The following is a 26797-nucleotide window of genomic DNA, read 5'->3' as shown; positions in this document are numbered from 1 at the left end:
AGATAGCAGACACAAAACCGCACAATCAGCCGCTGCCGTCCAACACTGCTTTGCTCTACAAGCTATTGCAAGGTAGTTAGTTGCATTTGTCATATTTATCAACATACACACAGATCGTGTAGTCTCAGGTTGAACGCTAGCGCTCTGGCTTCTATGCACATTCGCATTTATCGTCAATTATTTCCCATTTGGGAAATTTATCAAGGTACACGAGCCTCGTAGTTTGGTCATCAATGCACAAAAAACTATGTTGGCTCTGTTGAAAAAAGTGGAAATTCAGAGCAAACACTTAAACTACGAGTTATTGACGACGTCTTGTCAAACGACTCCACCTCTCTTTCTCTCCACGCCAAAAGCCAAATTGGTGGTGGATTCATCCGGCAAATTTGACATACTTCGCGTCTGTTTTCGCTGAACGATAGTAATAGTTACTACTGTCGCAAATATGACCGTCATTGATATTACCAGTGAGGCACACTTCAATGAACTCACGACGGCTTTACCATCGTCAGCACCTATTGCACTCTCATTCCACACGTCCTGGTGAGTTTTTTTTGGGAAAAGTGGCACGTTCTTATTTGCTTTGCGTGGATTTGCCTGTGTTTTGGTGAACGGGTCTTCAAAGCTATGTATGACAGACGACCGAAGCAAGCTTGAAATACATAACTCCATAGCATCAGAGGCCGCGGGTGTATTATTGGGCCCAATGGGTGTTATTTGACTATAAGTACTGACTATCTAGGGCTGCACCATGTGCTCAAATGAATTCTGTGTTCACTTATCTTTCAACGCAATTTTCCCAAATTTCATTCTTATCGATCGACGCAGAAGCCTTGCCAGAAATATCTGAGACTTTTTACGTCTCTGCAGTTCCCTTTTTCGTTTTTATCAAGGAGGGGAAAGTCGTCAAGGAGCTCTCGGGTGCTGACCCGAAGGAACTTTCGGCCGCCGTTCAGCAACTTTCAGGCGTTTCGGCACCTATCAGCAGTGATAACAAATCGCCCCCAGACGCTTCAGCTGAAGAGACCGAAGATCTCAATGCCCGTCTTAAAAAGCTGGTAAACGCCGCACCTGTGATGCTCTTCATGAAGGGTACTCCTGCCGCTCCGCAATGCGGTTTCAGCCGACAGCTTGTAGGCTTGTTACGCGAACACCACGTCAGGTAAGTCTCATATATGATTCGTCTATGAAAGCGTATGCGGAAAATAGACCACTATCTGCCGCTCGCGTTGGTTGGCAAAAGCATTTGCTAATGACAACAGATTTGGATTTTTCGATATCTTAAAGGACAACGAAGTACGCCAGGGACTCAAGGAGTTCAGCGACTGGCCTACATTCCCTCAACTCTACGTGAACGGCGAATTACAGGGTGGTCTCGACATCATAAAGGAAACTTTAGAGGACGACCCAGAATTTTTTACCAACATTCAGAGTACCAATTGAATGCTACAACATCTGTATTTTTAGTTTATGTACATCTCGAAATGATCCTCTAGTCCTCTTCAATATCGTCTTCGGAAAGTAGGAGTGTTTCTCTCTCGTCAGATAGAAACGTCTCTTCTGAGCGTCGCACACAAGAACCGTAACTCAACAAAGGCGGATCCTCGTAGGCTGTGTCATCGTTTTTGTACATGCTATATAATTGACGAGCGGAACAGGTGTAAGTACCACCGATCTGTCTGGTGTGATCATCACGATTAATCAAGGCCTCGTAGAAAGCACGTTCGGTCATGAACTTGGAAGGAGACCAAAACACACGGCTGTCGTGCCGCTCAGTTAGTTGATTATGTACCTTTGAGGCAGTGTCTAGTTGTCTTTGATACACCCGATACTCTAGAGAGCCATTTAAGACTCCAATAGGTGAAGACTTTTTGTCGTGGCTTCCTCCTGTACCGGGGATGCATGATCTCTTCACCGGTATTGGAAGCTTGACGAGCAAGTTTCGCGCGCATATTTCGGCACCAATCTTATTAAAAGTCTTTTTACCACTGTCCCAGTGATGAGCAACTCGCCTTGTGAGGACACAACCTGTCTCCAACAGTCGCGAATATGCCGGTGCAGTCTCTAGTAGCACATCTGAATCAGAAAACCCCCCCGAACACGCCTCTAAACTTTCGGCCGATGGACAAGACAAAGCGTAGTTCTCAAAAATAGTAGATACGAGTTTTGGCGCTGAAACCGAGCTCAATATCTCATCGAGATCGACTAAGGACGTAGGCCGTTCATCGTCCTCAAAGAAGTGATCACTGTTCTCACGCTTGTTGTAAATGATCTTTCCAACTGCATGAAACAATGCCAGGTAGTTCTCTCTACCGACCGGAAGCCACAGGTTGACATCCGGTTCTTCCTCCGGATTCTTAGCCCACCATTGCAAGGCATTGATTGCTGAACGTACGTCTCCCAGTTTTGCGAGCTCAGAAACTACCCGCTTCAAATTTGCCCCAGCAAGTTTTTCCCGGCTGACTACTTGTCCTAAAACACGACTCATTAATGTCTTGTTTATAGGGTTAAATGAAATTCGGCGCACCGTGGTTGCTGTCAGTAGACGTCTTCCTAAGATGGTTTCAACTCTGTATATCCCGCCGATGTCATCGTCAGCTTCAATAGATCCCACATCCGACACAATTACAACTAGCGGGACAACCGAGAGTTTTTTCGAAAGAGCATAAGACAACAAAGCGTCTTGGAAGCGGCGCCTTATAGTGGTTGATGTGGTGAAAGCTGCCGGTATATCTTCGACCACCACGATCCGGGGCCGAGTTTTTGCAATCGTGGCGAATGCGTCAGCTGTTATTGACTCAACGCTTGACGGAAATAGACGGGCTTGCTCAAGAAATTCGCAGAACTTATTGAGTACCGATACATAATCTGGGCTATCAGATTCGGTCCGTGTAGCCATAGGGTCGAACCATTCGACTAAGTCTATATCGAGCTCGTGACATATCATTCGTAAAGTGGCTGTCTTCGAGCTACCAGCCGGACCGGTCAATACAAGCAGTTTGGAGGTTGTGTTCACCGAAAGAGCTGCTTGTGTCCAATGCATCACTTCCTCGTATTTCCGCTTGTGTATGGCTAGTTGGCTTCGGTGTCGCGGTGCATACTTTTCGACCCAAGGCCGATTCCCTGGCTTACAGAAGGCTTCTATAGTTTTTCTTTGATCATTAGTACTAAAGTCAACATCGGTGGGGGCAGATAATGACTCCGTCGTTTCTGTCGAAATGCGCACATCACTCTTAAAATTTCTTGGGCGACGCTGGCATACTGGCAGAGGGACCTTGTGGCTTGCCAGTCCCCTAGAATTTGTGTTATCCGAGTCAGACGATATTTCATCTGCCAGATCGCTCGGTTCTAAACGTTGAACAAACCCATGTTGGGACAGAGCGCCAGTAGGAAGTAGATTGCCTGGCAGCGCTGTGTCAGATATATCTGCGCCGACCATAGCTTTCTGCGAGCGACATTTTGAGCGGCGAAAAGAACTCGGCCTTGAAATTTGTGTCATGCTGGCAGCTTTCAGTGTCGCCGTCTCACTTGTCGCCGTCTTACTTGTCCCCCCAACGCTCTCTGACTTCACTTCATCTGCGGGCTGTGGCGTGAGTCGGCGCCGTTTGCGCGCGACCATAGGTGAGATATCCACTCGTAGGCCGTGTCTTGAATAGTTCGGTGCTCTCTTGCGAATCCCTTGGGATAATAAAGGCTTTTCTCGGTGAAAGTGCGTCGCCTGTATAAGATAGGATACACGTCCACAAATTAAATCGAATCCATACCTTTGTTAGGGAATGGCTAAGGCTGGCCTAGTTCTATGTGTCCCTCCTCCCAACAGGCACTCAATATCTTGTCACATCGAATCCACCGCAGATGGCATCCATTACATCGAAGAGAGGTAAGAAGATACAATACCTTCAAACTAAAGCACAGCACTGGTAGTTATAGCGGGCGCTGGTGCCGGTCTTTCGTCTGCGATTGCAAGGCGGTTCGGTCAGACCTATGACGTCGTTGTTATTTCGCGTTCACAAAGTTCAGTCGATCCAATAGTTTCAGACTTGAAAGCGAGAGGCACGATCGCGCATGGTATGACCGCAGATGTTACGCAGCCTGAATCATTGGCTTCTGTTTTTGAGAAAATCTCTGCTCTAGGACAACCGACCGCTGCTGCCATATACAACGTGTCTTCGCCGTTTAGCCGACAGCCGTTTAGTGAGCTTAGCTTGGCCGAATTTGAAGCATCGCTTTCGGGTTCTCCGTATGTTAGTCCGGGGCGATAGAGCTAACATCAGGAAAGGTGCCTTCAACTTTGCTCAGCGTGTTCTGCCTTTGTTGCTGGCTACTGAATATAATGATATGAGCCTACCGCCCACTCTGCTATTTACTGGTGCGACTGCATCATTTAAAGGAAATGCCTACATGGCCGCATTCGCGCCTGCGAAATGGGCGCTTCGGGGCCTGGCCCAGGTTCTAGCCCGGGAGTATGGCCCTCAAGGGGTGCACATTGGATGTGTCAATATCGACGGGGTGATTGAAAGCGAACGCTCTCGGGAGTATTTGAAGGACGTCGTTGACGGCAAGATTTCGCCCTCTGCTGCAGCGGAAGCATATTGGCACCTACACACACAGCCGAGATCTGCGTGGACTTGGGAGATGGATGTACGACCCTGGTCTGAGAAATGGTAGTGGTAGCATGCTAAGCAAATATGCTTGTAGTATCGTCGCTCATATGTGACTCTCATGTCTTTTTTAGCAGACCGTTGCTTCAGTATCGTGTAGTATACAAATAACAATAAACACCCGACAAAACTGTCTTCGAAAAGTTGGCTACGGTCGCTGCTTCAGCATCGGGGCTTTCAACTAAGTTGAAACTCTCTTAAGCTGCACCGCCACTAAAGTATTTCACAAAAACTCTCCACTTTTCCCAACAGCGATATATCCCACTGTATTCCACATTACCGTTCGGATTTTGTCGCAACAACACACACAAGGTCATTTACTTTTCCATCAACTGGAAGATTAAGGTAGCGACGGACGTTAATATGTCTTCAATCGATTTAACGTCGAATGCCAATGAAATCGAATCATGCTACAAGCAAATTGTCCAGGGCGACGACTCCATATCATGGGTGGTCTATTCTTATGGTGCTGGACCTAACAATCAAACGCTGAAGGTCCAAGCCACAGGCGGTATGTTAAATACTAGTCCAATTCTTGCTAATGGATAAGCTGGAGGTCTGGATGAATTCGCGGACGAGCTCAGTGATGGAAGGGTTCAGTATGTCTTCGCCAGAACGCTTAATCCTTACACGGGTCAGGATCGACTTATACTTATAGGCTGGGTAAGCAAACGCTTAAAGAGAAGTCTATTCAAGACATCTTTGCGAAGTGTGAATGAGCAGGAATTAATACATAGTGTGGTGAAGGTGTACCCGAACGTGCCAAGGGCTACTTCAATTCTCATCTTGAGGCTGTTGCCAAGCTGCTGAGCGCCCATAATGTAAAATTTACAGCACGCTCTGAAGAGGATATTGAACCGGATGCGATTTTACGCAAAATTGGTAATCCAGCCGCAGCCAGTTATTCCAATAAAGCAAAGCCGTCGAAAGCTCTACCTGTTCGTCCCAAGTATATGCCTACGCATGTAACTTCGGTAAGATACCGTGGGAGTAAGAAGTTGACAAATCAGAGTGCTAGTGATGATGCCTGGGGCGATGCGCCTCAGGTTACCGCTTCCACTATAACGAAGGTTCCAACCGCATATACTCCGACAAAAGTGAATCTTGCTGAGATTAAGTCTGCTGCGAAAGAGTCTTCGATCACCTCCGAGCCAGTCCATGGTGCTTACAAGCCAGTCGGAAAAGTCGACATCGCTGCCATACGTGCTGCAGCTACAGCAGACGAGCGCAAATTTGACACGAAGCCGGAGATCGTTAAAGGATCGTACCAGCCAATCGGCAAGGTTGATATCGCTGCCATTCGTGCACAAGGGAAACGAGCAGATGATGTGAAAACTCAGACCCAGTCTAACATCACGGAAAGTGATGGCCCAAAGACCAGTGATAGTATGAAGAACTTTAGCTCTACCGGCCGTATTTCTGAGCTTCCAAAACCGAAGGTCGACAGGGCTGTTACCGCTAGATATGGCGGAGATTCATTCAAAGGCACCAAGCCCCCAAGTGTTCCATCTTCTATGGGCCCTATGCGCAATTCAAGCAAAGCTTCTGGTGGACTCAGCAAAAATTTTGGTTCCGAGAACGGTAAAACACCTGCTCAACTCTGGGCAGAGCGCAAGGCGGCACGTGAAGGCAACGATACCATCTCTAGCGCAAATATGTCGTCTACTCTCGGTGAGGCGGACTATATCTCGAATGAGATTTCGGCCAATAGAATTCCTGACACGAGCGATCATGACTCTAAGAATCAAAATGAGCTCCTTCCCGAAGCCGCATCCGTCTCATCTTTAAGAGAGAAATTTGCAAAGACGACTATTTCATCGCGTACTTTAACACCCTTGTCTGCGTCGCCGCCATACGAAGCTCTACAAGCAAAGGCTACAGTCTCGTCCCGCCAAGAAGTCGAGACTTTTCACAATGATAATGGATGGGGTGACGAGGACACTACCGGTGTTGACAATGATGACGATGGTCCCAGTTTTATTAAACTTGCTAATCCTGTTTCTGCATCAGCCTACCCGGAAGTCACTCAAGCAAATTCAACGCCTCAGTCACTTTCAATGCCGGAACGAGAGACAATGGTTGAAAGTTTGCACGAAGCTGCAACTGAGAACGTGCGCGGACCACCATCGGAGCTTGCACATGAACCTAACTCAAATTCGCTGGATGCGTCCACACACGAAACTGCTGAACTAGTCACTTCGAACACAACAGGTGACATCCCTCCTATGGGTACGTCTGGTCTCACTGCTGTTGTCAAATATGACTACATGCGTGACGAAGATAATGAAATCAACTTAGTGGAGGAAGAAGTTTTGACGGAGGTTGAGATCATCGACGAAGGCTGGTGGGCCGGGACCAACAGTGAGGGCGAGAGGGGACTATTCCCGGCAAACTATGTTCGCTTAGTGAAGGGTGACTTGGTTAGTGATAGCACTTCTATTCACCGCAAAGCATCGGAGCCAAGTGTAGCGGTTGGTCCTAGCGCTGTTGCGGAATACGACTACGAGGCACAAGAAAGCAATGAGCTTTCGTTTCCTGAAGGCGCTGTCATTGAGGACATTGAATTCCCAGACGAAGACTGGTGGAGTGGAATTTACGGAGGAGAACGAAAGCTGTTCCCTTCTAATTATGTCAAGCTGTTGTAGTGACTATAAGGTAGAGAATCGATCAACCATAATAAACCAAGTACATGCTCGGAATATTGATGCAATCACATGCAGTGTTTCTGGGTCGCCCGTCACAGCCATAAAACCGGGAATGGCAATTATCTTCACAGCAGCAGACGATCACAGAAATGACGAATGACGGTGAGACCCTCACTTAATGTCGCACTGTTTTGCCTTGCAACGATAGCAGCATGCGAGTGGAACGTCTTATGTATCTGAACTGCATACTTGTGCCAATTCAGACGATTTAAATGGCTGTTCATAGTCTCCTGCTCGCTTGATAGCTGCAAGCTCTCGAATGCACCTAGAGTCCGGATATGACTCACATCAAAGCTAGCTTCCAGGTCCACGGAAGAATGCCGATCTTCCATCTCCGACCTGAAGCGTTCGGCTTTGAGCACGTGTGTATCCAATAGCGACTCTTGCTCATGACAGAGACTGTCAACATCTCTGGTTTCATTGCTTGCAAAACGGCTTCGGCTACCCACCGTCAACGGCAGATCGCGATCGAGCATGTCCTCCACAATCTCCTGCGAGAAACTGGAGATGCCTTCATCATTGCTTTTAATGGCTCCTCTAATTCTTGCCAATGGTCGATCAGTGAAATTCAACGCACTCGTAACAGCCGACTTTCGTCGCTCTGATAATTTCATAAGTCGAACCCTACGTTCAGAAAGTTGAGCCGAAATAGTGATAGTAGCCACAGCACCTACTATGATCAGTGGACCAAATATAGCCAGGACGATCACAAAAATGTAGTCACGGCGGCCCCAAGCCCTCGGGTTGGGCTTCTGGAGCCTTTTAAGAGTTTTTCCGAGGTCTATTATCACTGGACTATAATCCTGCAAATACAGTGGCTGGTTTCTCGAAAGGTCATCGAATGGGTTGTACTTGGTAATAAATGATGTGAAGAATGGCACAGTGCGATCGTTTGTGACATTTGCGTACAATGAGATTCGCTGAAAAATCTGTAGTCCTTTATAGTAATCTAGGTTAGGATCAGCAAGTTCGGGCAGAATGCCTCCATCGCCGATAAATAGATCGCGGCCTGTTTGGCTAAGTAAGCTGCGCCCAAAAATGTTGAACAGTCGAGTTCGTATTGAGTCGTCGGTAGTACATGTCCCTAGATGCGGAGTCGCGAAAGTTGTGAAGTTCTAATTGATCAGATCAGATAAATCAGGGAGAGATAATTTGCTTACCTTGGGCTCCACTTTTTCGAAAAAGCCGCTGCTGAACAGTTCACCGACAACGTAACGCGCGATCAGACCACCTAAGGAATATCCCCCAATACTGAATTTTCTGACGACTTTTCCACTGAGTTCATGTTCCTCGATCCTGCTGTAGATCTGCCGTCAGTAATGCTCGCCACAGGCAAGACCTCTTGAACAACGCGGTCGCCGCAAACCTCGACTCCGTCATATGTTAGATTTCCGGCAAACGTTTTCGGTGTGAAAACATCCATGTCAGGAAAGCGCTTTCGCATTTCATCACGGATTGAGTAGAGATGAACGGGTTTTCCCCAGAAACTGGCCGTCAGTGGAGTAGAATTTGAACGAACCCATGTACAAGCACCATCAGGTGTACTTCTTGCCCGGAATAATTCATCGAGGAAGCCGACTAACGTATTAGAAGCTTGCAGAAACAAAATGTAGAATTATGGCAATTACAGGCTGAAATTAACCGGGACAGTTCTACTGATATCATGGATTCTTTTGCTGTTTATGTGTTCAGCTGGTCATATGGGGTCACAGACCTAAAACAATATGGGTTATAACTTAGAAGTGTTGTAGTACATTGAGCGAGCCATAACAGCGCTTCATTACGGATATTCACTGTGGCCACACGTAAACAAGATCGTCTAGTCGTGGATTGCGATTATCGAGCTGCAGATACCGCCTAATCGCTCGGCCGTTATTCCGAACTGTGAAACCTTAATTTCTGTAGGCTGCCGGAGGGTGATATCAAGCGCTAAGTGAGTTAATCCCAAAACGGCAACCGAGCATCTTGCTTAGCACTCTTCGTTTCGCACTTCAGTGGATGATGTAGTCTTAAATGATTTTACCGGCTCAACCGGAACCACCGTCACGTCCCAGTGTACCGTACTGATTGCGCTGTGATTACTCAGTGATCTGGACCTAGATGGATCATTATCGAAGTTGGGTACATCAGATCGTTTAACACCTCTTGCTCACGTGCGCATGATGCCGACACGTGCTGATTCTAGCAAGCACTGTGTAGTACTCCCAAAAAAATCTTGCAGTGAATATAATACATAACGCCGAGATGATGAGCAAGCCCGTCCACTAGTACTACAGCAGAGGTTTAGTTAACGTCTTGGGCTTAAATCATCCCAAAACCTATCCGATAATAAATCGAGCTCTCGAGAGCCAATCGCCCCTTTCTCTGCGCCATAATTTACAGCTCGTTGAAATAAGCCTTTTAAGTAGTCTCGCGTAACGTAACGCGGACTTACAAACGGACCATTGAGCACATCGTAAACTGTACTCCGTTTAGCGGGGTCGCGTTGAAGACAGTCTTCTATGGTTGATACAACCTCCCTTGGGACCTGCATATTTCCTAGACCTCTATCCGGATACTTGATTTTCACGTCAGGGTTCATGATTGCAAGCATGCGGTGTGTTCCTGTGTATACTGCATATGGGGGACTCCCATATACCATCTGGTATAGTATACATCCACAGCTCCAGACGTCTGATGGTCTACCGACCTTTAAGCATTTAACCCCAGGCGCCATCCGTTGATCCATATGAGACACATCTACAAGCGCCTCTGGAGCCATGTAATTGGGTGTCCCAATTTGTGTCTCTCGCCGTACGTTTGCGGTATAATCTGGCACAACGTTTGCGATACCAAAGTCGATGATCTTCAGCATTCCCTGTACAAGCAAAAAGTTCGCTGGTTTGAGGTCTGAATGCACAATACCGCGATCATGTACGGCAGCCACACATCTCAACATCTCTGCAGTATAATACCGCACGAATTCAATATCAAGTGGTGATGAGAGTCGCGCGGCCAGTACATGAGCCAAGTCGATTTCGCCGCATTCCATGACGAGGTTAATACATCCATCCAAAATTTCGAAATCAACTAAACGCACAACGCGTTGTTCATCTCGTAGTTTTTGTAATAGCTCGATCTCGCCTTTAAATCCGGTACTGACGATTTCGTCCACGTCATCAAACGTGACTTTCTTCATAGCGTACGTTCTGGTGGAATTGACTTGCTGTACTTTATACACCTTCGACGAGCCACCTTTGCCCAGAAGTTCTAATCGTTGATATGCCTTGCCGGCAATCATGACGATATTTTTAGCTCTTTTGTGGGTTGTAGATTTGGGAATTGGCCGAGGAATGCTGTCCAAATTTGTCATCTTCGGAGGAGGTGCCCAAGAGCTATAACCGGGCGGAGGAGAAGATCCGCGTAAAGGATTGAGGACATTAGACGACAACGGTGTCAGAAATTGGCGACCTTGTTGTGATTGTTGCATATGTTGTAGCCCCTTGACGCCGATGCTCGCATGATTTATGCTATTCTCGTCATGATGGGTCTGTCCATGCTGTCCGCGTGTGTGCTGACCACCTTGAACCAACTCGTGATCAACCTGAATATAATTAGGAGACAGCATACTCCGATCATGCTTGTAATGGCTCCCTGGTCCTTCTAGCAGAGCGCTGTCTTTCGGGAGATCCTGATTCTTTGAATTTGAATGACGCAAATTACCTACTTTCTGGTCGTTAACGTGATTCTTGTTTTGACAAATCTGAGACTGTGTCTGTTGAGGCCCATGATTTTCTTCAGACTGATTGCGCAATGAACATTGCTGCTGTGAATTTTGTGCTTGTCTCACGTTGTGGTGATGCTGATTATGCTCCTGTGGTAAAGAATGATGCAGCGTGTGTTGAGCGTATTGCCAGCTACGACCATGTTCTTGGTTGTCGACAAGTTGCTGTGAAATTTTCGCCGCTTGCGTGGATAGTTCTTCGTGAGTGTGTCCACCTTCACCGAATGAAGCAGTCTCTCTTTGTAATAATTCATTACCGAAAGACGACACCTTGCCGTTCACTGCTGTCGAGTCAATCATATCGGGTTTTCTGGAAACATCCGAATTAGGTGCATTGTCTTGACCTTCGTGTAGCATCAATGATTCTACGGTTTCGACTGATAATTTTGCAGTATCCAAATGATCATTCGAAGGTGAAAGCCTTTTGTCATACTGAGATATATCCATGAGTGCATTGTCCAGATCGGACTGCCCTGGAATAGATGATTGCAAATTTTCGCGTTTGCGTTCCTGAGGGCTTCCCTGCAGATTCTCATTCGCCGTATCGTGATCTCCTTGGGCCGATATATATGGATTAATCTCGAATTCAGGTCGCTCCATTAAGGACGACACCGACGTCATATGTGCCATTGACTCATCGCACGACAGTCCTTCCTGACTGGATCGCATGATGGCTCTTTTTGGTGGGCCCAAGCGGCCAGCGCGACTCGGTCGGAATATGCTGCGATACTGCGAGGTGTGGTCCGTGACATATCCATTGACGAGTTTGTGACGGCGTACCATAGCCGGCGTAATTACTCCAGCATGAACTTCTTTGGTAATTGGTATTTCGCTATTGTTTAGCAAGCTGATACGGCTGTTTTCGATGCTATCGCGATCTTCTTGTGATTCGGCAAAGCCGTTCGTGCTTCCTGCTCGGTTTTTTTGGAGATGTACAGAGCGGCCTATAGTTTCGTCAACCTCATGCCCACCTTTACGCTGTTCCGGAGCTGTTCTTTTCAAGGTGCGATCTAATTCTGTATTTGCTTCCGCATACATTTCGCAATTATCGGAGATTACGGAGCCATCTGTTCCTTTGACTGAAAGTATCGCCATACTGTATGAGCTTAGCAGAGGAAATTCGACGCTATCGTCGGACGACATTCCAGCATCATCCACTTTGTTATCCATGTCGCTCGGTCTTGAAATCGTATCACCTTGTGTAATGCCTGCGTGCGAGTTACAGTTACACCACTTGCTAACCGGTGAGCTGCACCACGTCCGCACTGTGTAAAGTACTGCGGTGTACGCGTTGTTCGCTGACAAGTGGCGGTATTTGCTTTCGATTTGACCAGGAACTGTTTGACGATAAAATTTGGATGAGTACTGATGTTAAAAACAGCGTTTTGTTTATGTCGCAGTTGCTGGGACAACGACGACGCGTCCTTCCACTAAGAGTTAGTCAGATATAATAAGTGCGCGTGTCGAGCTCGACTGCAACATCTGATCCAAAGACGTGCACAGTCAAGATATCTAGAGTTTCTAATACGAACTCGCATGCCTTCAGGGCGACAAAGCTAGGTCGCTTAAAATAGTCGCAAGCTCATAAATTAATAGCCATTATGGGAGACTCCATTAAGTGAAATATGGTAAGGGATTCCGCATTGTGACGGTGAACGGCCTACGAAAACATTTCAATCATTTGAATACACCTTGAACTTCTCGAAAACATAGCACGGGCAAAACAGCGCGAGTATATATCTGGTCTACTTTAAAATGACGGGTTCAATAACCACAATTAGTTTATTCAAAAAGCGGGTCCGTCCATCTCATAGAGCATATAGTAACCCAACAAACGAGGGTGATGAGGCTCAAGAATTTCTTCAGTCCATCCCCGCAACGAGCTGCACTTGCAGCTGAAAAAGCCGCCGCGAAGCGTGCAACTAAAACCGAAAGATGCGCTGTGCAGATTGCTAAACGAGCAAAGAAAACTAAAGCTGGTAATTTAGCTGAGCCGAACTCTGACAGAGAATCTACTTTGACAGCTTCTTCAGTGTACTCGCAGTACTCTACGGTATGCGATGCTTCGACGGTACCAAATCATTCGGCGTCATCTGCGAATGACGACACTGAAATAGATAGCAGCATTGATCGCTATAAGCCGGAGGCGTCTGTTGGCGTGCCTGCAAGTCACAGCGATGCAAAAGCTACGCCTACATACCGCAGATTTCGCGGTCTAAAATCAATTACAGGCACATTGCGTGCCACAAAAGAATCATCCATAGCCGACGAAATCGTCTCATCAAGTCTTCGTAATGATGAGAATCATGGAGCAGGCCGTGTGATTGCGCAGGGAGGTGACACCTTGAAGCCAATCCACAACTTCAAGAGAAGTACTAGTCTGTGGCGCAAGAGCCAAAAGTCTGTGCAACGCTGCGATGAGGCGTCGAGAGAGGACACACTTAAATTGGACAGGTCTAAAGCTATGCGAACTTTCGGTTTGAGCCGAAAAAAGTCCAATAAGCCGAATTTGAGCCAGCTGTTTGACCGAGGCGGCAAGTTAGAGACAGTAAAGCCTAGGCGCACGGCATCTAGCTCCAGCACCGTTTCGTTCTCGTCCGTTAATAGCGTAGCGCGAACTGCAGGGGCCGCTCAGTATGATACCATGCGCCGACATACGTTCTATAATACCACCTTCGACAGCGAAGATTGCGACCTGTCCTTCGATGGCCACTCTGGGACACTCTCTATTTACGATGATGATACGCAGTCGGTACTCTACCAAATTGATACGACAGACGAGTCTCCATATATGTCTGCACAAAAATCTTTGCGGGGCTTCACCGAGATCGCTAAAAGTTTCCACCTCCATAAAGCTCAGCAAGAGCAGGCACATATTTACACTACTGTTCTAGATGATAGCAAAGCAGATCACAGTCCTGCCAAGTATCTTTTCAGCAATATTACAGAAGCTCCTGTACCAAGGTCAACCGCACGCCGTTTTGGAGACTGGAAGAGCGAAGAACAGCGCAGTGCTGCTATTGCTCCGTTCCGAAGCCGCGAATTTCGCGAGCCCACTCGTGTTGATATGTATCTCTATGCTCACCGGACGACGAATAGAAGACGACCGCCACCGGAAATGTCAAGTAAATGAATTGAGTCTACGCTTGCCTATCGGCTCCCCCAGATGAGATGTATGTAGTTACGGTTACTGGTCAGCATGCAGGGTGGCTGTGGCGAAACTAGTTATCACGTGATCCTGACCCCGACCGACCGTCTAACAGCGAGTATCCTAGTCGGGCTAATAACCTTTCAAGAAAGTGATCAGTGAAGCAATTAACAATGGAGAACAGACGGTAGCCTACGGTACCAGGCTTGTAGTGCAAACAGGTATTGTCGCTCGCAATCCTTTGGCCCAATCCTTTGGTCCAACCGACACAATTGGAGCCGTATTCTGGTGCGTGCAGGATATTCTACGCCGCCACGAAAGATATGTTTCTTCGGACAACACCACTGTAGCCGAGCCGGCGCCTGGCCGGCGCAATGATTTCTTGAGGAGCGAGTGCGTCGAGCTTCATTGGACAATAAATTAGCTCATCCGTAATAAGTCTAGTTCAGTAGCACCTCATCCATCTGGCGTAGACGCGCCACAATAAATGTGCTGTCCACTAATAATATCCCGATTTTCATGCGCCACACATTCCGTCGAGTAGGTGGCACAAGTCGAAGCTCGCCCAATCCCCGCACTCGGTCTCTTCCGGCTAAAGTTCCGCCTCGCACCGCCACACCTCCGTAGTTCCCGAAACTCAGAGATGGAATAGTAACGATCAACCATAAATTCTCACGTTCTTTTTAATCGGAGAGTATTTCGTAAATATTCTTTTTCCCTTTTATTTTCAAACCAGTTATTTATTTCACTGTCCACGATGGTTTTCACTGCTCGATCTGCCTTTATCCAGCTTCAGCGTCGTGCTTTCTCTTCGACTGCTACCAGCGTGAGTAACCGGTGCTTCCGACGAAACGTCTATGCTCATCCATGCTAATATTTAGGCCTACAAGGTTGCCGTTCTTGGAGCTGCCGGTATGTTTTATGACTCAAATCGAAACGGAGAGGTCAACTAACATTGTGAATAGGCGGTATTGGCCAGCCGTTGTCGCTCCTTCTCAAGCTTAATCAGAAGGTGACAGACCTTGCTCTTTACGATCTCCGTGGTGCTCCCGGTGTTGCCGCGGATGTGTCTCATGTTCCCACCAATTCGACGGTTGCTGGATATCTTCCCGACAACGATGGTCTGAAGAAGACTCTGGAGGGTGCTGATGTTGTTCTTATCCCTGCTGGCATCCCCCGGAAGCCCGGCATGACTCGTGATGATCTTTTTAACACTAATGCGAGCATTGTCCGCGACTTGGCCAAGGGAGCTGCTGAATACGCGCCGAATGCATTTATGCTTATCATTGCTAACCCGGTGAACTCCACGGTCCCGATCGTTTCGGAGGTGTACAAGTCCAAGGGTGTCTACAACCCAAAGAGATTGTTTGGCGTGACCACTCTTGACGTGCTGCGCGCTTCGCGGTTCATTTCTCAAGTCCAGGGGACTAACCCTGTTGAGGAGCCTGTTCCGGTCGTCGGTGGTCACTCTGGGGTGACCATTGTTCCTCTACTTTCTCAGTCCAAGCACGCCTCGATTGAGGGTGAGACCCGTGATGCTCTCGTTAATCGAATCCAGTTCGGTGGTGATGAAGTTGTCAAGGCAAAGGACGGTGCTGGTTCAGCTACTCTCTCTATGGCCCAGGCTGCTGCTCGCTTCACGGATTCTCTTCTTACGTCGCTCGAGGGTACACCGGTGACGGAGCCTACGTTTGTGGATTCTCCTTTGTTTAAGGACGAGGGTATTGAGTTTTTCGCGTCGCAGGTTACCCTCGGACCTGAGGGTGCTGAAGTCATCCACCCTCTCGGAAAGCTCACTCCTTACGAGGAGGGCCTTGTGGAGGCTGCCAAGGCGGACTTGAAGAAGAACATCGAGAAGGGTAAGCTACTGAAAGCACACAACAGAAACTAATCGATTTAGGTATCAAGTTTGTCGCTGAGAACCCGTGAGAATATGGCCACGATGCTTTTGTTTCCTGTTGCTTCAGACAATGAAGAAATGTTTAAACCATCCATTTCCCCCGTAGAGTTCCTAGATAACTTTTTGTCTCGGTGGTAAGACAAAGTGCTGGATCTAAATGGCGTAAATGCATTTCTTGACTTGAAAGGCTTAATGCTGCCAGGCCTAGATAAGAGTGCATGACATCTGGCGTATCAGCATCTGTAAAGTCATAATGCTTACCGGCGAAGTCTCCGGGAAGCTTTCCGAATCCTCCAAAACGGCGATTTTGTGTGCAGGCAAGCAAAAAGTTCGCATTGGCATTGAAGTCGATGAGCGAAAAATCACCTAAGATCTGATTACATTAGAAAAATGTTTCAGTGTCGTCTTGACTTACTGAAAGAGATGCGCCTATCCAAAACGAATAGCATGTATCGGGATCCTTATTGACACGGCCATTGAACCCAGCTGCGAGACCGCTTGATCCGAGGTCGAACACTTCTGTTTGATCTTCTGTACTGCCCTTGATCTGACGGGAGACCAGCCAGCGCGTTAGCCTCCGCTTTTGTTCCAAAGTAAGATTGTCTATACGGTTCAAGAGCATCAATGTTGAGAGGCCACAATAAGTTAGGCCGCCGTGACTCTCGGTGCCAGGTTCTTGTCCAATCCCGCCATCGTAATTAATGCATCGCATAATGAAGTCCGCACAGGCGCCGGTATCGTAATCGTCAGAGCCTCCTTCTCCCGCTAACATCCAGCGCAACGCTGATGCGCAGTACCCGAAACGTAGATCCAGTTCTCCATGAGGTTTGTTGGAGAGAAGTAACGGCGCGAAACTACCTTTAAAATCACCAGAGACGCGTTGACATTGCTTAAGCCAGCCCAAAATCCTGCCGCGGTTCACCCGCTTGAAGTCGTCACGGAGAATTGCCAACGTAGCAATAGCAAAATATGTGCTAGCTATATGGGCTGGGTCATAGCGTGAAGTTTGGCTATGACACGAATTTTCGCCGTGAGTACAGTCTGTTCCCGGCGAACCGCGAAACCCAGAGGAATCGTCAAGCATACAATGCAAATATATCCAGTTTGCCCATTCTCGAGTTTCTGCTACCGTGATTTCAGACCTCTGGGTGGTTAAATCCGCGACAGTCGAGTTACGAGAGAGCTCATCCGTGCCCACAGGCAGGGCCTGAAGAAGATCAAGTGCAGAAACGCAAAAGAAAATTAACGTCAATCGACTGAGATCTGTAGATGTATACGGTTGTGGCAACAATCGCAAGTGACGACGGTAGTAAGCGATATGTGTAGATCTGTCCAGAGTGTCCGCTAACGTTTGTTCGCTCATGGCAACTTTATGAATATTTTCATGGTCAAGCATCTTGTCGCCTAAAAGTGAATAGTGAAGTTTGATTTATTTTTATCTGGCACACAAAATCAGAGGGTTCGTTCCCAAGTTTATGCCGCAGCTCGTACTGTCGCCACAAAATCGTCCCCATAGGTCACAGTTCGGTGTAAAAATAGGAAGTGTAATGAGGTCTAGTGTGTGCCCACTGCCCCAATGTTATGTGAGCCGGACACGGTGGCCTTGCAAATAATATGCTTGTTCGAGCGTCGAGCTGGCGGACATTATGTTATCCGCGATAGGTAAGGTTGTTCACACTATGTAATAATTTGTTCATATGCGGATGCGATGCAGATGCGTCATACATCTATAATAATGCATCGCGACTACCACGGAGCAATGCTCTAGTTACGAGGCAAATTTATAGATATACCAAGTGGAAAGCATCGGATGCACAATGCGAAGTGGTCAAATACCTTCTCGTCCTATCTGAAGGCTACCAAGCCACGCTTTGAGCCGCACGGTAGACTTCTATCTGACCCGAACCTAAGCCTGAAGTATAAAAGCACATATGCGTCCTCTTGAGATCTTCAGTCCAAATTTTGTCTCCGAAGGCAGGTAGGGACTGAAATTATTTGCCTGTTGTTAGGATACGATGCTCTCTCAAGCCGATTTCTCTCAGCTCTTTTGGATCGGACGTGACCGTCAATGCTGTATGTGTCATCGCGAGGCCGACGAGATTACACAAAAATTGCGAACGTTGCGTTTGTTACGCCAGAGGCAGATCGAGACAGATAGCTGGTACCGGAGCAAAATAAGTCACTATGAGAAGGATTACTACTATTCTCGTCGATTGGGATCTGTGACGGCATGCAAACAACTACGCCGAGCTATCGATCAACTTCAACTACAGCGCGAGCGTCACTATGATGCTAAGACCAGAATTATTGGGGATGTTCTCCGCCACGACACTTGTGTATGTTCAACTCATTCTGGTCGCCCAATCTACCGAGCAGATTTACGGGGCATGTTATATTGACGGATTTATGCTGCACTCACTTCGAACAGAAGGCTCGTTGGGATCTGATGGCGCTGGGGTTATTCAATGTTCTATTATGGGAGTTTGGGATCGTTAATGTGTAAGCGGGTGTGCTATAATCATGCTATATCACTGTTATATATAGTAAACGATAATACCAAGTTTGCAACAAATGATCACTTGGTAGATTTTTGCCTATCTGAGCTTATTTACATCTGTTTGATATACCGGCGTGACATAAGAAGGAAATTAGTAATGTGGAGATGCGACCAAAACAACATCGTAGTTGATATAATGAGCATGACATACCAAAGCAGACGACACGGACGTAGGAGGCTACGCCGGCCGAACCAAGTTGTGATCCAGCTTTGCACAAGGAATACTTTGGATATACATGCAAAATGACTAATATTAAATGTCATCATTTCGGTGGTCTCAACTCAATGGCGTGAAATCTGCATAACGATATTTTTATTCCTTGTCACGCTAGACCTTGAGAGTACTGCACAGGCTTCTCTGCATTCAACTGCACTATTTAATGTAAAACTACGTCATGTCCATGTATACCGGACGTTCAAACTACGCCAGGTTAAGAAATACCGTACAACCCCATCGTGCGTCATGGAGCAACGGAGCAGTTTGAAAATAGCCATATGTGGGCTGTCAGCAGACAAAAATGAATGCGGCATAGAAGTATTCCGTAGCTTTATTTGAGCGTGCCAAGGGCTTTTGCTCACCCAAACAACGACAGCTCTGGCTGAGTACTTTGCCTCCTAATGGCAGCTGAAACTTCACTGTTTAAAGGCAAGTCTTCGACAATGGCGATTGCGGCCAGGTTACTTAGCAGACAAGTTTGCGATCCGCCATGACTCTGGTGAAGCTCACAATCCAACCAGTGCGCATTATCACCCGGTATACTTTACATGTCCTCATGAGCAGACCATGACATAATTCCACCTGTATCTAGTTCCTCATATGGTACCCCGTATCATTACTGCGCTGGTATCCAAGCAACATCGTTGCGACAGCTATGACATGACTACTTGCGAGGAGATTTGGTCTATACTTCTGATCAACTCGTTTTCTGGTAGCATCTCGCGCAGCTCGTCCACTGCCGTTGACAAATCTCTGATAACCTTGTTAAGATCAGTAAAACTCTCATTTATCTTAAGCTCCTGTAAAGACAGTTCTTGCAATAGTTGTCTGTTTGTGCTTTGAATTTTGCAAACTTGCTGTTCAAGGTACTCAGCTTCCGAGTACTTTACCGCCTTCAGGTGCGCTTGCACAATATCATCTGGAGTAAGTTTTTCCAAGCTTTCGTTAGAAATGCTTCCTCGAAAACATACAAAACTTGTTTCTCTGCGCCGCCCTTCTTGCGTTCACACGCTTCTTTAATGAGTCCATCCAGTAGTATAAGTTTGCTTTTGGCGTCTCGTTCGATCAGTATTGTTTCAAACTCGCGCTATCATCAGCTAAACATGTCATTGAGTCAATATTACCTTGGCACTAGTATCCCAATACGATGTTGCTTGCTTGAATGCTTCTTGTAGGCCCGCACGTCCATGTGTAGAGGTATGTGGGTAACACTCTGATAGCTTTTCGAAACTCACTGCATCCGTGGACATCTTCAATGATTTTTCAAAAACCTCTCGCAGCCGCTGGTATCTGACTGAAGTTTGGACATTTTCTGATTCCATTTGTTGTCATGTGTCTTGATAGCAGATGAGGTCAGCTTTTGAAAACTTCTGAGACTGAGACTGAAGCTCGCGTATGGCTGTTTGTTTACGCGCCACAGGGCTAGGGTATCATGATGACTGTCTTGAGCCCGTCATTCCTACTTGATATGAAACCAGCCTTTTCAAGCTCCAATTTGACAATGGAATGTATAATACATATCAGTGGGTCCTAGAAGATACAGCCTTAATTGTGCTCTGGTGTTAATTGTGCTCTGGTGGGCTACTACTAGAGCGTGTTTAGAGGTCCCAATTTGCTGTAAGGTGAACACGTCTCATCACGTGATATACAGAGCAAATTTTTGAGATTTGTTGCGAGAACAGTACTACACAACACAAGAGTCTACGACTGGAAATATAACATTTTCTCTTCGATCTGCTCCTTTGTGAGCATTTTCGGGATGACATATTGATAAGCATACTTATTTTGCTTTCATGAGCTCCTTCTGATAAACTATCATTATTTTTTCTTTTAGAGTGTTAGACAAAGGTAAGCGTGCCTTCAAAGAATGAGAGTTCTATCCAATTCTATTTTGCTGGACGAAACTTTTCGACCTTCAGTGCATAGAGAGTCTATTGGCTTAGATCGTATGACGGTGGCTGACTGTTCAAAGTTCATCTATTCGCGGCAAGCATTTAAATAGCTGTTCGACCGACTTCTGCATCACTGTCTGGCAAGGAAGTATGCAAGACCAGGTTGAGCAGGCGGTTGGGATCGCCCTCGATGGATCAGCTACGCAAGAATTAAAACAACAGGTACAAGTCACAGTGAAGGCAGCACATTCACAAACGTATTGCTAACAAGGCAGGCAATCGATTTTTGCAACCAAATCAAGGACTCACCTGATGGATGGCAAATATGTCTCGGACTCTTTATAGACGCCCGTAAAAGGTATTTCTACTACAGTTACAAGTTGATCTAACAGCAGGTCCGACGCTTCACGGTTTTTTGCACTTCAGGTCATTGATGAAACTCTTCTTCACAGGTAAATATTTCCATTGTTTGTCCGAATGTTGCATTTCGCTAATAAGATAGATCCGGCCAGCTCAACGAGCAGTCGGCAAGAATAATACAAGATGCCATGTTGCAATATGCACAGCGCGACTATGGGCCCCAGAGTAATTCGAGTGTTGATATCATTTATATGCGAAACAAGTTTGCACAGTCTTTAACGTACCTGTTTCTACTAAGCTATCATACTACCTGGCCAGGATTTTACAATGACCTACTTACGCTAACTCATGGTAGTGGTCAATTTGATTCGTACAGAGGTGTTGATCTGTTTCTCCGAGTTCTCCTTGCTCAGCACGAAGAGATAGCGGACACACTTATTATTAGATCGAGTGAGATGGCGAAAAGAAACGCAGACATCAAGGATCTTATAAGAGTCAGAGATATGACGAAATTAACGGAAGTGTGGATGAATGTTCTTGTACATTGGTCACAGCTTGATGAGGGAAACGAAATAACTGAAAATTGTCTGAAAGTCATCAGTGCCTGGGTCTCATGGATAGACATAACTTTGATCGTTACTCCACGATACATGAACCTCATTTTTGGTTTACTAAGTCGCAAAGCTCTCAGAGGTGCCGCGTGTGATACGTTGACAGAAATAATTTCTAAAAAAATGAAGCCATCCGACAAATTACAAATGATCAGTCTTTTAAGCCTTGACCAGACTATAAGTCAGCTCCAGCTTGGAAACGATATCGAGTTTGACGAAAAGGTGGCGAGATTGATCAACGTTATTTCTTGTGAATTGACGAGGATTATGGAGGAAGATCAGCTACCCCCGGAGCTCAAGAACCAATCCGAGAAAATCCTGCATAATATTTTACCTTTCGTTTTGAAGTTCCTTGGAAATGAGTATGACGATACATCTGTGGAGGTATTCCCTGCTGTGTCGGAATATCTCACGTTTCTGCGGCGGGAAAAAAAGAAGTCATCTGAGCTTTCACAGATACGACTGAGCATACTTTCTTCTCTATTACAGACGGTTATACTCAAGTTAAAATATGACGAGCAGATGGAATGGACTACCAACAAGGATGATAGTGAGAACGATTTTATTGAGCTTCGCGGCAAGCTCAGACTTTTTCAAGATGCAGTCGCTCATATCGACGTAAATTTATTCATTGAGAGTGTTGCTACTGTTGTCCTGACCGCTCTGAGCAGCGAGAGTCGTGACTGGCGTGACATCGAACTCGGACTTTATGAACTGGGTGCCTACTCAGATGGTCTCAAAAACGCATCCGCGCTTCCGGTAAAGGGGCAGCAGAATGTTCATGCGATTGAACGTCTGAATGAAATGCTACTGAAAATGTCAACATCTAAAATTATCTCCTTCAACCACCCCTCTATTCAACTGCACTTCATGGAATTAGTCGTAAAAAATTCAAAATTTTACGAAAATAACAAGGACCTAATACCAGCAGTACTTGAGGTTTTTGTGTCACCTCTGGGAATGTACAGTGGCAATCCTCATGTCCGTGTTCGCGCATGGTTCTTGTTTTATCGTTTCATAAAACTGGCGAAAGGTGCGATAGGAAATATAGCGGAGACCGCTCTCAGCATGATCAAAGATTTGCTGGTGATCAAGGCAGAAGTAATTATTCCCAATGACGCAGACTCCGAAATGTCGGCAGATGCTGCTGCGGAGGCTGGAAGTTTCGATTCACAGCTATATGTGTTCGAAGTTTCAGGAATTCTTATATCAATCGACGCAGTACCCGATGAAACGCAGCTCAACCTAACCAGGGTACGTGTGGTATTACATATAAAGCTCTAACACATAGGCTTTGCTAGCTCCCATATTTGAAGACATGGAGAAAACTATTCCAGTGGCAAAAACAAATCCGCAAGCTGCTTTACAAATACATCACGACATAATGGCTATTGGCACATTTGCGAGGGGAGTTAAGGATGGCAACAAGCCAATTCCTCGATCGGTAATACAAGAGTTTCTAAACGCTAGCAAAGCTGTATCTGTTACGCTGGAGACTCTGTCCACTCTCGAAGTGATTCGCGATGCTGTAAGTGTACTTCTCGAAAAAAACTCTGACTTTTTTAGAGCCGGTTCGCATTTGCGCGGTTGGTTGCAGTCTTGGACCAAAATATTATCGCAGAAATCCCTTTATTTGTGTCCCGGCTCTTGACTGATAGTAAAAACTCCGAGCTCATCGATTTTATGGCTTTCATAGGGCAGCTCATACATAGCTTCAAGGTATGAATCTCAGCTACAGAAACTGACCTTCAGAATCGGCCAGAAATATACAACATGGTGGATGAACTATTTACTCCTTTACTAAATCGTGTCTTTTACTTCTTGAGTCTATCTACAGGAGGGTCGACCGACGCGGAAATTATGCAGACAGATATGAAACGTTCATATCTGACTTTTCTGTTCAGTGTTCTGAACAACGGCATGGAAACTGTTTTATTAAGTGAGTCGAATGGTAGCTTATTCGACTCAGTACTACAGAGCGTCGCACATTATACATCGACCACCTCTGATTCTACATGCACGAAGCTTGGAAATAGCATAGGCATGCGGCTCAATCAACTACGCGCACGGTCGGGCTGAGCATGCCTAAAATTGAACCGGAATTACAAACAAAGTTCGTAATATCAGATGTACGCCCAACATCAGATTAAGATAGTGAGCGTGCATGTGGCAGTGATGATTGTATTACGACTTCCCCACTTCCTCCGCTCCCTCTTCCGCCCACCCCCCACTCTTCCCCGCGGGTGTCAAAGTCGTTAGTCTAGTTCACATCACGTGATCAATTTATTTACCCTAAATAACCGCTTTTATGTGTAAATCACATACCGACCGTGGCATAGTTTCACAGACTACACGCCCGAGACTTAAACTGGCAGTTCAAAATAAGTCTAGTCTGTACTACTCGAGCCATTTGGCCGGTAAAAACCTCCACTCATCCCCTAATAATAACACCACGGCTCGTGGCATATTCGGATTAAAACCACTGAGCAAGCATTTATCCAGAGCATTCGACCTTTTGTTCGCAAAGGAATATAAGCCATAATAAATCCCACTCATCGTCATGCTTACAATTTTTAAGGCTATTATTGATGGTCCCATAGTAAGTGCTCATACCCTTTCAGTCATGACTGAAGCTTGCAGCAACTATCATCAAAAAGCAGATGCAATTGCATTTTATATATGCTGCAATTATTTTACTATAGTCTAACGAACAGGATTTTGAAGGCCAGAAGCTAGTCGACACTATCATAATTACTTATCTTGTAGTTATCGGAGTAAGTAGTGATTAATTGGCATGATGCTTACTCAAAGACATTAGCAACAATCATCGGATTTGCGTACCAAAATCTCTGTTACACGGTGTTACTTTCGTTGATATCTTTCGGTGTCGGCTTCGGGATAGTGGTACTTCCCTGGCCTTTATACAAGAATCATCCTGTATCTTGGTTCGTTCCAATTAGAAATCTTCAATCATAAACCGACAAAAGTTTTCTTTGGCCGGAATTCATACGTCGCAAAATCGGAACATCTCAGTCAAAAGTTTTTTGAAGATGTCGCGAGATCTTTTTTTGGTAAGTAATTGAGCTGAAGCATCTGACGGTAGGGCTTTGATCTGTCCACGCAACAAATTAAGGCTTTAATAGTTGACGGAGACCTCAAGCCAGTATTGCAAGAACATGTCGAGTTCGATGTTGACACGCCACAATACAAGACTAAAAAAGGTGTCTATACTAACCCCACCGAAGATAATGTTTATGCGCCAGTAGAGATGTGGATAAGAGCTATGGACGTGCTTCTTACGAAGATGAAACGGTCCTCGATAGATTTCGCTCACATCAAGAGTATCTCGGGAGCCGCCCAGCAACATGGTTCAGTTTATTGGTCATATGAAGCTGAAAGATTACTTTCGTCTCTCGATCCACAGAACGATTTGGCTTCACAACTTTGTCCTACTGCATTTGCAAATCAATTCAGTCCTAACTGGCAAGATCACAGTACAGTCAAGGAATGCGTGGAATTAGAGCATAAAATTGGAGGAGCTGAGAAGCTTGCTAAGCTTACAGGCTCAAAGACACATCACGTGCGTGCTCTGAGGTTATTCTGCTAACATTAAGAGATTTACTGGTCCCCAGATTATGCGTTTTATCAACAGGTACCCGGATGAGTACGAACAGACTTCTAGAATTTCATTGGTCTCGAGCTTTCTTGCTTCAATATTTTTGGGCTCTATAGCTCCCTTTGATGTCAGTGATGTATGTGGTATGAACATGTGGGACATACCGGCTGGAAAATGGAACGAAGAAATCTTGAAAATTGTCTCGGGTGGGGAAAATGAAGCGATTACGTTGAAGAAGAAGCTCGGAGAAGTTGAGCCTGACGGGGGTAAGCACCTGGGTCACATTGCGGATTATTACGTCAAGAGATTTGGATTTGCGAAAGATTGTATTGTTACGCCGGTGACAGGAGATAATCCTGGTACGATTTTGGCCTTACCGTTGAGACCCTTAGATGCTATCGTTTCTTTGGGCACTTCAACGACCTTCTTGGTTTCCACTCCGAATTACGAGACATCTCCTGCCTACCACATGTTCTCACATCCAACAACAGCAGGCTTGTATATGGGCATGCTATGCTACTGTAATGGTGCATTAGCTAGAGAGAGAATTCGAGATGAGATAAACTCCAAGTATTCTCATAAATCACCTGTTTCTCCATCGAGTTGGGAGAAATTCGATGAGTTTGCATTGAGGTCTCCAAGGACGGGCGCCAAAGCTGACGGAGACGCCAGAAAGCTAGGGTTTTACTTCCCACTGCCAGAAATTGTGCCAGATGTCAGGGCTGGTATATGGCGTTTCAGTGTCGATGCTGAGACGAATGTACCAGAGTATCTAGATGCATCTAGTAATGAGTGGTCTGTACCAGAAGATGATGCTTTGACTATACTCGAGTCACAGGGTTTATCTATGAGATTACGAGCTGGCCCTATGTTGTACCCCAGTGGCCAACCACGACGCGTCTATGTGGTCGGAGGAGGATCAAAAAACGCAGCCATATGCCGGTCTTTAGGTGAAGTTCTAGGACCTACAGAAGGAGTGTTCAGACTTGATATGGGCGGAAATGCGTGTGCATTAGGTTCTGCATACAAAGCGTATTGGTCGTATGCTCGTAAAGTACAACCAAACGGGAGTTACGAAGCGTTCGAGGACTTTTTAGCATGCAAATGGGACGAGTCCAGTATGATTTTAAAGGTCGACGAAGGTTATCGTGAAGGCGTATGGGAAAATTATGGGCGACTGCTCGAGCCATTTTCTCGTGCAGAAAGTTTTTTATCACAATAGCTATGGATTATTAATATATTACTTACAAGCACTGGACCCCAAGATATCGTACCTGCTCGCGCTTGTGAACTCTGATTGAATGGTGTAAATGTTAATACTGCGGGGTAGACCGCATCAATTCTCCCAACCTCGGCAGTAAGAATAT

General features: G+C 46.1%; 12 protein-coding genes across 12 annotated transcripts; 7 read left to right on the top strand and 5 right to left on the bottom strand.

Annotated features, from left to right (window-relative positions):
• Positions 1 to 445: 445 nt before the first annotated feature.
• V1510DRAFT_358321 (thioredoxin-like protein) lies at positions 446 to 1443 on the top strand (the record flags this gene model as incomplete). Its single annotated transcript, XM_066930905.1, has 3 exons — positions 446 to 543; positions 743 to 1162; positions 1263 to 1443. The coding sequence occupies 3 exons, from the start codon at positions 446 to 448 to the stop codon at positions 1441 to 1443; spliced, it is 699 nt and encodes a 232-aa protein (XP_066791865.1).
• V1510DRAFT_409454 (Rad17 cell cycle checkpoint protein-domain-containing protein) lies at positions 1414 to 3969 on the bottom strand. The gene is made up of 2 exons (XM_066932584.1): positions 3765 to 3969; positions 1414 to 3718 (listed from the first exon to the last, which is right to left on the bottom strand). The coding sequence occupies exon 2, from the start codon at positions 3617 to 3619 to the stop codon at positions 1493 to 1495; it is 2127 nt and encodes a 708-aa protein (XP_066791864.1). The 5' UTR covers positions 3620 to 3718; positions 3765 to 3969; the 3' UTR covers positions 1414 to 1492.
• V1510DRAFT_3781 (uncharacterized protein) lies at positions 3738 to 5065 on the top strand. The gene is made up of 3 exons (XM_066931596.1): positions 3738 to 3880; positions 3916 to 4240; positions 4275 to 5065. Exons 1-3 carry the CDS (start codon positions 3856 to 3858, stop codon positions 4666 to 4668), a joined length of 744 nt encoding a protein of 247 aa, XP_066791863.1. The 5' UTR covers positions 3738 to 3855; the 3' UTR covers positions 4669 to 5065.
• V1510DRAFT_358756 (uncharacterized protein) lies at positions 5025 to 7306 on the top strand (the record flags this gene model as incomplete). Its single annotated transcript, XM_066930937.1, has 4 exons — positions 5025 to 5172; positions 5212 to 5324; positions 5399 to 5635; positions 5672 to 7306. The coding sequence occupies 4 exons, from the start codon at positions 5025 to 5027 to the stop codon at positions 7304 to 7306; spliced, it is 2133 nt and encodes a 710-aa protein (XP_066791862.1).
• Positions 7307 to 7368: 62 nt separating this feature from the next.
• V1510DRAFT_35297 (putative serine esterase-domain-containing protein) lies at positions 7369 to 9317 on the bottom strand. Its single transcript, XM_066930876.1, has 5 exons — positions 8995 to 9317; positions 8886 to 8944; positions 8706 to 8853; positions 8527 to 8673; positions 7369 to 8481 (listed from the first exon to the last, which is right to left on the bottom strand). Exons 2-5 carry the CDS (start codon positions 8930 to 8932, stop codon positions 7432 to 7434), a joined length of 1392 nt encoding a protein of 463 aa, XP_066791861.1. The 5' UTR covers positions 8933 to 8944; positions 8995 to 9317; the 3' UTR covers positions 7369 to 7431.
• Positions 9318 to 9653: 336 nt separating this feature from the next.
• V1510DRAFT_358758 (kinase-like protein) lies at positions 9654 to 10718 on the bottom strand (the record flags this gene model as incomplete). Its single annotated transcript, XM_066930938.1, has 1 exon — positions 9654 to 10718. One exon carries the CDS (start codon positions 10716 to 10718, stop codon positions 9654 to 9656), a length of 1065 nt encoding a protein of 354 aa, XP_066791860.1.
• A 2036-nt stretch (positions 10719 to 12754) lies between these two features.
• V1510DRAFT_405591 (uncharacterized protein) lies at positions 12755 to 14262 on the top strand (the record flags this gene model as incomplete). The annotated part of the gene is made up of 2 exons (XM_066932337.1): positions 12755 to 12757; positions 13078 to 14262. 2 exons carry the CDS (start codon positions 12755 to 12757, stop codon positions 14260 to 14262), a joined length of 1188 nt encoding a protein of 395 aa, XP_066791859.1.
• Positions 14263 to 14971: 709 nt separating this feature from the next.
• Positions 14972 to 16267, top strand: V1510DRAFT_409438 (lactate/malate dehydrogenase). Its single transcript, XM_066932583.1, has 4 exons — positions 14972 to 15103; positions 15159 to 15189; positions 15243 to 16136; positions 16178 to 16267. Exons 1-4 carry the CDS (start codon positions 15035 to 15037, stop codon positions 16204 to 16206), a joined length of 1023 nt encoding a protein of 340 aa, XP_066791858.1. The 5' UTR covers positions 14972 to 15034; the 3' UTR covers positions 16207 to 16267.
• Positions 16260 to 17540, bottom strand: V1510DRAFT_424542 (terpenoid cyclases/Protein prenyltransferase; the record flags this gene model as incomplete). Its single annotated transcript, XM_066935099.1, has 5 exons — positions 16260 to 16417; positions 16439 to 16550; positions 16593 to 17164; positions 17216 to 17299; positions 17354 to 17540. The coding sequence occupies 5 exons, from the start codon at positions 17538 to 17540 to the stop codon at positions 16260 to 16262; spliced, it is 1113 nt and encodes a 370-aa protein (XP_066791857.1).
• Positions 17541 to 19604: 2064 nt separating this feature from the next.
• Positions 19605 to 20273, bottom strand: V1510DRAFT_358837 (Nnf1-domain-containing protein; the record flags this gene model as incomplete). Its single annotated transcript, XM_066930941.1, has 3 exons — positions 19605 to 19890; positions 19923 to 20038; positions 20076 to 20273. 3 exons carry the CDS (start codon positions 20271 to 20273, stop codon positions 19605 to 19607), a joined length of 600 nt encoding a protein of 199 aa, XP_066791856.1.
• Positions 20274 to 20993: 720 nt separating this feature from the next.
• On the top strand, positions 20994 to 23893 carry V1510DRAFT_358950 (armadillo-type protein; the record flags this gene model as incomplete). Its single annotated transcript, XM_066930951.1, has 7 exons — positions 20994 to 21065; positions 21119 to 21201; positions 21236 to 21295; positions 21346 to 23068; positions 23106 to 23342; positions 23381 to 23533; positions 23567 to 23893. The coding sequence occupies 7 exons, from the start codon at positions 20994 to 20996 to the stop codon at positions 23891 to 23893; spliced, it is 2655 nt and encodes an 884-aa protein (XP_066791855.1).
• A 1024-nt stretch (positions 23894 to 24917) lies between these two features.
• Positions 24918 to 26652, top strand: V1510DRAFT_359048 (uncharacterized protein; the record flags this gene model as incomplete). Its single annotated transcript, XM_066930956.1, has 2 exons — positions 24918 to 25394; positions 25429 to 26652. Coding segments are annotated over 2 exons (1701 nt in total), but the record flags the coding sequence as incomplete, so codon positions are not given.
• Between the last annotated feature and the right edge of the window lie 145 nt (positions 26653 to 26797).

Source organism: Dipodascopsis tothii (genome assembly GCF_038497935.1).
Source record: "Dipodascopsis tothii strain CBS 759.85 unplaced genomic scaffold V1510scaffold_1, whole genome shotgun sequence".
Lineage (NCBI taxonomy): Eukaryota > Fungi > Ascomycota > Lipomycetes > Lipomycetales > Lipomycetaceae > Neoaidaea > Neoaidaea tothii.
The sequence above is the reverse complement of the archived record's forward strand: the minus strand, read 5'-3'. Positions and strand labels throughout refer to the sequence as shown.